The sequence below is a fragment of the Microtus pennsylvanicus genome, chromosome X (genome assembly GCF_037038515.1).
Source record: "Microtus pennsylvanicus isolate mMicPen1 chromosome X, mMicPen1.hap1, whole genome shotgun sequence".
NCBI lineage: Eukaryota > Metazoa > Chordata > Mammalia > Rodentia > Cricetidae > Microtus > Microtus pennsylvanicus.
This window is the reverse complement of record NC_134601.1, coordinates 13,807,933-13,815,791: the sequence shown is the minus strand read 5'-3', so window position 1 is coordinate 13,815,791 and position 7,859 is coordinate 13,807,933. Positions and strand designations below refer to the sequence as shown.

Sequence of the window (7,859 nt, the reverse complement as noted above, 5' to 3'; positions counted from 1 at the left end):
GAAAAGCTGGGATACTGATGTTTTCTTCAAAAAGTCAGCCCACAAGTAGCAAATGTCTCATTTACAGTAAGAAGTCTCTGGGGATGGGAAAATGGCTGAGAATGGAAAGTGCTTTCTGCATGAGGTGAAAACCCGACTTCATCATCCAGTACTCATTTGACAAAAAGGTATGTGGACAGGTTTGTTTAATCTCAGCACCAGGGAGACAGAGACAGGAGGATCAAAAGGAGAGCACACACACACACTCACAAACATGCACGCGTGCAAGCGTGCTCACAAACAGAGAGATAGAGAGAGAGAGACAGAGAGAGATACATGCAGAGACACACACACACACAAAGAGGGAGGGGGTGTCCTTTGAAATCAGGCTATCCCTAGGGTCACAACATTTCCACCCCCTTCTTTGGCTTCAAAGCACAGCCTCAAAGCACACATGTGTTCCTCTCCTTCAACGTGAGTGAGCAAAGAGGGAGGTAATGGAGAAAGCAATGGGACCTGCCCCATCCAAGGCACCCTAGAGAGGACAGGGAGTATGGGGAAGAGTCAGAGACACACAGAGAGACACAGTGTCATCAGGAACCTGGTGTGCTGTCTGGGTGCGTGGGGTCCGTGCAGAGAGGGCAAGTCTGCGCATAGCTAGCTAATACTCCACCCATAGCTGGTGACAGTCCAGAGAGGAGACCCCACGGGACTTCTCCACGCTTGGGCACAGGCCACAGAGGGCTAGGCCCGGCCTGAAGCTAACAGGAATTGCCGAATCCATGTAGACAATCTGCAACGTCAAGCACGTTTGTGAACGTTTATTTCGGGGATAGGGGGGTAGGGGTGGGGTCTGTGTGTGGAGAAACACGTATGCAGTGAGGAGCGGTCATAGCAAGCCCCACAGTCTCCCAGATGGTTCTCTTTTGGAGGTGGAGCTGCAGGGGGTGATGGCAGAAAGGAGGAAGCTCCCTTCTAAGGAGTGGGCCCAGGAGGGTCCCTGCCAGCCCCAATCCTGGCTGCTGACCTCTTCCGGGCCGCCTTTAGGATGGTCTTCTCAAAGAGCTCTTTTTCACGATAGTGCACAGGTGGGCCACGCAGGTACTTCTCTTCTGCCTCCTTGTAGCTGAGCTCATCCAGGGCAGCGATGGAGCAGATGATTGCCTCTGGAAGAAGAACCTCCATGGTGAGCCGGACTTGGTCTCCTCTTGCCAGCGAGAGCAGGGCCTGGTCTGCCTCCTTGGATATTTCTTGCAAATGTCTGCCCACGAGGTGCAACTGGTCTTCATCCTCCAGGTAGGTCTCAATGCAGAAGACTTCCCTCTTTGACTTCCAGAGGTCGTCCAGCCACCGGGACGGTTTCCTGCCCTTCACGATGTCCAGCAGGTGCTGGTCGGCCCCCTTTCTCTTCACGATGAAGTCTACGAGCTTCTGGTTGGCTCTGTCCCAAGCGGCTCTCATGCGGTCAGGCAGGAGTTTCTTGCGTGGCCTCTTCCCACCGGGGGCGGTCTCCTCCTCCCAGTCTTCCAAGTCGGCATAGCTCACCTTGGGGAAATCAATGCGCAGGTCGCCCTCTTGAATGGCTCTCCTCAGCGGGTAACTGGCTCGGGCGGTGTAGTAGTCCATAAAGGAGCCCCGGAAGGAGCCACAGGCAAGGTCCTCTCTGTAGCGGTCGATCACCGAGAGGCACCAGTTGATGCCCTGGCCGTACACTTTGCTGGCTCTCCGCAGGAGGGAGAATCTCTCCCCACAGTCCAGGAGCTTCAGCTTGAGGAGAGGGACGCGGACACCCCTGCGCTCAAACTGCATGTTGCCCTCGATCAGCAGCACCCTGGCCGTCTTGTCGTTCTTGCTGACACTCTTGACCACCGCCGGCCAGAAAGGATGGTCCTGGAATTTGAACCAGACCAGCATCCCTCGTTCGATGGTATTCGTCTCCTGGGCAGAAGCCACACTGGTGGCTTGGCAGTCTTCCTGAACTCCAGGGGCTCTCCTCTTGACCGGGGCCTTAGTCACCTTCGAGTGCACTCGAGTTTCCAGTCCCGAGAGCCCGCAATGTGCACACAGCACATGGATCTTCCTTTTCCTGCCAGCAATGCGGACTGATCTTCGCAGGCTCGGGACTGGAGGCGCGCAGGCTGCCGATGCCCCCTCTGAGTCTGGCCTCGGGGTCGGCGGGCCGGGATCCTCCTTGTTCTCTGGGAGGGTGGTCTTCCTTTGGGCTCCAATGGCCCGGATCTCTAGGCCGCCACACCGTACTTGCTGCTTGAGAGCTTTGGGTGAGGTAGAGGCGTGCCTCCTCGGTGGCCCAGAGGCAGGTCTATGCTCATTGTTAGCGCGGGCACCCTCCCTAGAGGCCCGGGTGCTCAACTTTCTCTTGCCAGGATCATCACCAGCATTTCCTGCTGGCGTCTTGCAGGAACTTGGCCGCGCTCTGGTGCCCCTTAACGTGTTCCCTTGCATTTCAGAGTAAGGGGACTCTACAGAGGCGTGGGCCTGGGCTTCCCCCCCTTGCACTGCAGGCTCATTCCCTGAGCCCATCAACACAGGTCCTGGGCGGCCTCGCTTCCCAGGACTCCTGTGGGAGAGCCCTTGGCCTTTCTGGTTGTGCCCTTGGGGGTGCGGGCGCTGGCGTGGGCTGGAGCTGGTCTCCTCTTTTGGAACCTTGGGAGCCGCTGCGCTGGTTCTTCGGCCACCTGCCCTTTCTCCTTGATACAAGCGGGTTGCCTTGCCCAGAACATCCAGGGCCACCTTGAGGGCTCTTCTGTATGCCCTGGTCTGCCCTGGCGGGCCACTACCCTGTGACTCCTTTCTGGCCAAGGAGGCTATGGTTACAATTTCAGACTTGGTTAGGGGCCTCGCCTCTGTGCTCCTCACTCTGGTCTTCTCACCAACAGAGAGAATTTGGACCTCCAGGAAAGAGGCCCCTCTCCTCTTACTATGGGCCGAGGTCCTGGGTCTGGTCAATACCCTTGCAGGCCACAGCTGGCCCTTCCAGCCACAGAGCACATACTCTGCAGAGTCCATGGCGATGGAACCCTGGGGCTGTTCTGATCAGGGCAGGGTGACACCCTGCGTTGTGGTGGGCACTGCTCCCTGCTGGTCGTCTCTGTCTGGCCTGGCTCCCCTGCCTGCGGTGCTGTCCTCCCTCCAGAATCTGGTAGACAAGCTCAACCTGAGGGCCTCTCTCAGGGTGATGTGGGCCTGCCCTGTAAGTGTGGGAGAGGGAAGCAGAGCTGCGTTAGGACGGAATTAGCCTTTAGTGGATACTGAAGCCAAAGCTCAGTGAGGTGAGGAGAGAGAAAGCAAGGGGGTGCCTAAAGTCTGTCGTTCCACAGGGATGAGGGTGTGTGCCTGAGAAGATATGGAAGGATCCAGAGCAGATGTGTGACACATGGTCACCCACCCTGAGGCTAGGGTGGTGAACTTCCTCCCGGAGAGGTGAGTGTCTTTACTTGGCTTGTGTATTTTCCTGCCAATCCAATGCTTTGGGGGCTCCCTGGGATTCCGTCCGGGTGGGGGGAGCCTCATTGCTTTCTTTCCTAGGGAGCTAACCCCCCCTGTGCCCCACCCCAGGAAGCCTGTGCACACCTAGTGCACCTTGCCTTCTGCACCAGTATGATACCAGGTTGAGGAACGGTGTGTGTGTGTGTGTGTGTGTGTGTGTGTAAATCTTCATGGCGATTTGCATAACATGGCAGGTAAGGATGGTTGCTGTCACTGTCATAGCTTCTGGCCTCCCTCCCCTTCCCCCGCCCCCTCATAGTTTGGTTCTGACCACTTGCTCCCAACTCCGTGCTGGACCTCGCTATGGGATCAAGTGCACGCGTGGCACAAAGGAGAGCCCCCCTCCCCCCAAGGAAAGCACTTCACCGTGGAGAAATGCTTTCTAATTGGCAGACTCAGTAGTGTCAGATGAGAGCAACAGGGTAAGTGTCGCCATTGGTATTGCCCACTCTCCTGCTGCTGCCTCAAGTCCATGGGCCCTGCACACCCATATCTGCTGGTGATGGGCACTGTTCTACCATCAGATCCCAGGCCACAGAACTCTCCTGCCCACAACCTCTGTTAATCCACAGGGTCGTCTTAGACAGACAGAAAATCAAAGCGGCTGTCACTTGCCCATCCCTAAGTCCAGAAGGCATGCTTTGAATCTTAAGTGGTGTCCAATCTCATCTGTAGCATAGCTCTCCCGTCCATGTCCCTCCAATTTCTGCCTCTCCACACAGGCCTCCCCCGTGCTTCTCAGTGGAGTCTCGTTCCTTTCTGCTCACCATGAGTGGGTGTGTGTCAGGGGTCTACTCCTTTCCTGACTGCTCTTGCCTTGGGCCCGCACTTTCCTATCAGCAGTGAGCATGCCGTGCGTGTCGTGCATGCACTCTGGAAACAAAGCCCACATCTGTCTGATCCTCAGGAGAGGCCCACTGAGGGTGCCGATGACCACACACGGAAGAACCACGGAGGGCTCACAAGCCACAGTCGCTCACTGCTCCTGCCAAGACGCAGGCGGCTTCTGTCATTACCGGGCCAGCACCAGGCACAGCGCTGCAGAGCACTGTGGACCCGGGGCTCCTGATGCAGTTCCCTGAGGACCCTGGTCATTTGGGGGACTCCTGTTAGCCCACGACCCCTTCGGTGAGTGCGGGCACCCCGACCTCTCCCTTAGGGACTCCAGGCCTTGCCTTACCCATGGGAATTCCCGACCGGACAGAAATATGTGAGGCAAATGATATTCGCTTCAGTCCCTCAGCCCTCCCCTTCCCACCCTCTGTATCCATAAACACCCGTTGGTAATTCTAGCACCAGATCCCTATTCACTGCTCAAATGTACAGTGTCCCCTCTGCCGTATTCCCGTTCAAGTCTTACCGACTTCCAATCTGATCTCACAGTGCATAAAGTGGCTCTCAACATGCAGGAGTCTAGGTCTGGCCCAGGCCACACCTGCTGGGTGATGCAATAGTAAATGTGGACTGTGCAATCTGGGGCCCAATTTAGGGATCACCCGCAGTGGTTCTTCCTCCGAGAAATCTGTGTGATCTCACAGGGTTGGCCTGCTCTGATCCAGCCTCCGTGGAGTCCTAGGCCACAGGTATCTATCTGCTGAGGACACGGAGGAAAACATAGGCACCTCAGTTACTTCCGGCTGCCCTCTGCTGGACCTTCCGAGCACATGCTCACCAGCAAGGCTGACTGAGCACCATCTAGCCCAAGCAACCATGCCCCCATCCATATGCGGGTACCACACCTCGGGCACGAGAGAGCCCACCGCTCACTCGGTGCCCTTAGCAATCACGGAGGCCCGCGTTATAGTTATAGAATGCAAGCTTTCCACCCCAGGCACGGGTGCCTGCAGGAGCTTCTGCTTCCCTCAGGCGTGATGTTCTCAGCCTCACACACTTCCTGAGTTAGAAAACATACCCGGGAATATCAAGTTTGAGTTCAAGCCCACATGCCAGGACATCCAGGCAGCATCTGTAACTAAGTCACAGAGAAAAGCGTCTGCACCCATATCAGGCCACGCTCTCCCCGGCGTGTGTATTCCATCTGTGCAGGCCTACTGCGCCATGCCTTAGAAAAGCCCTCCGTCTTCTACAGCCTGCTTAAATATTGTCAGTTTTGCCATCCGGCTCCATCGATTCAGACATCACCTCTAGTGCACTACCTTCAACAGTTACCTTTCCGATGAAAGCAGCAAAGTCTTCCCCAGAGGTGCACGGAGAAGGGTGCAAGACGGAATCCTGAAATCCCTGTCTCAACACATGCTTTGGCCCCGTGCCCAAGGCTTTCTGTCAAGAACTCGCACACGGTCTCCGTGTGCGACGACCATTCACGTTTTGTCCAGATGGGAACTTCCAGATGGCTCCCCTCCCTGTGGTGAGACAAACAGACGGGGCCCAGTCTGACGAGAGGGTGTGAGAAGGGCACAGAGCGTATTCTTCACACGCAGGGGCCGAGATACAGGGAGAGACGCCGGTGATGGGCTGCTGGGTCAGAGGGAAACCCCAGCTGCACACCCTGTAACACAGCCCAGCTGATGCTTGCTTAACCCATCTGTGAGCAGAGCAAAGACCCCGACCCGGGCACAAACTAACACCCGTCGAGGGAACAGACGCTGCCCCTTCTTCAGGTGCTCTCATACCGCACTGACTTTTTTTTTTTTTGCCTCAGTCTGCCTAGCTGCGATTAGTGGCCACTTTAGTGGCGGCTGTCTTTTGGAGGCATTTCTTCCCTTCTTGTGTGAGGTCTCCAGGCCAAGAGATCTGGAGACCTCGGCTTCTATCCTCCAAGGGAACTGCCAGTCCTCATCCACGTTTACCTCCTCCTTAAATGCCTTCCAGCTTTTCTCTCTCAGACAACACAAGCTACAACTCTCTCGGGTAAGGTGCCATCGCACCAACACGGCCATTCTGTCAAGAGCACGTGTGACAATCATTGCCAAACAGCGACAAGGCAGCCATTTACATAGGTTGGCAAGCTTTACCCTTTCAGGCACTGAAAGGATAAAGCTCGCACCAACGCGGTGAGGTGTCACCCGAGGACAAAGAGACAGGGCTGGCTGAGCACCAGTCCTTGGGGCTTCGCGTCAAACAGTAATAGCCAGAACCTTTCCTGTCCCACGAAAGAGCCAGCACGTACCCACGGCACACTCACGGGCCCAGCTCACATTCACTCAGGATGGCTGCAGGCACCTACCTGTGTGCCTCGCGTGTCTGTCTAGTGATCCCACGTCTCCACTCTGTGAGTATCTTTCGCTAATGTATCTGTAACCAGGAAAGAATGGCTTGTCCCCATTGTCATGGCAACCACTGTGTCATAGGAAAAACGTTCTCCCCTAGTAAGAGGCCAGTTCTCTGTAGAAATCAGGAAGGAGGCTGCCTGACTGTTCACTTACATCTCTGTCACCTAGTTCCCCCACCATCCCCTGCAGCTGCACGCATGAAACAGAGTAAGCATGCACACAACGACAGAAGACGATGCTGCCTGCCATTCCAGGGTGCAGGGGCCTTGGTGCTGGGCTTTGACAAGGGGCCGGGACAAGGCAAGACAAGAGCTGACAGGCTCCGTTCTACCTTCTACTATAATAAGATCAGGCAGGGGCCAGGTCTGAGAAGGACACCTTTTCACCTGACAGAATTTGGAAAGCAGGCACTTTGTCTCTCCAGCTGGAAATAAGTGTTCTAGGTCACTTTGCAACAAATATGGAGGACCGTGAACCTCCAGGAAATCAGGTGGCAGCATCATTCCCCCCACCCCTGTCCTCACAAAAAAAATTACATGGTGAATCTCAAGCAGAAAGGAGAGAGAACCCACTTCAAATGGCAGGAAGCTTTGGAAACCTCAAAGCCATGCACAGTGACATATTCCCTGCAGCAGTGCAACACCCCAAAACAAACCCAAACAGCAGCCATGTAGGAGAAAAGAAGTATTCAATATCCCCAGGCGGTGGAGGCTATCCCATTTAAATCAACACACCACACACACTCACACACACACACCCCACACACCACACACCACACTCATACACAGACACACTCTCACACAGACACCAAACAATACACACACACACACACACACACACACACACCACACAAACACAGACCTCTTACACCTGCTTAAGGTAATGGCAGAACAGAGGACAAAGTTAAGTTTAAAATTAGGACCAGGGAATTGAAGGGGGTGTTTCTGACTGTTTTTTCCTGGAACTCACAAGAATTCTTAGGGCTTGTGAAAAAAGAAGTTTCAGACATACACATTGTATAAACAGTAGCATATTTATGTCAGAATGGCTGTGACAGATTTTATTGCACAATGAAAAGTGTTAAGACGATGGAAGACAGCGTGTGAGAGAAATTTGATAACTTGTGTTTATAACTTGTGT

General features: G+C 54.8%; 1 protein-coding gene across 1 annotated transcript; it reads right to left on the bottom strand.

Annotated features, from left to right (window-relative positions):
- Positions 1–851: 851 nt before the first annotated feature.
- Positions 852–3,006, bottom strand: LOC142840914 (putative PWWP domain-containing DNA repair factor 4). The gene has a single exon (XM_075957569.1). The coding sequence runs from the start codon at positions 3,004–3,006 to the stop codon at positions 955–957; it is 2,052 nt and encodes a 683-aa protein (XP_075813684.1). The 3' UTR covers positions 852–954.
- Between the last annotated feature and the right edge of the window lie 4,853 nt (positions 3,007–7,859).

Excerpts from the sequence above, each read along its gene's own strand:
- LOC142840914 (XM_075957569.1), bottom strand. The coding sequence starts at position 3,006 with ATGGACTCTGCAGAGTATGTGCTCTGTGGCTGGAAGGGCCAGCTGTGG.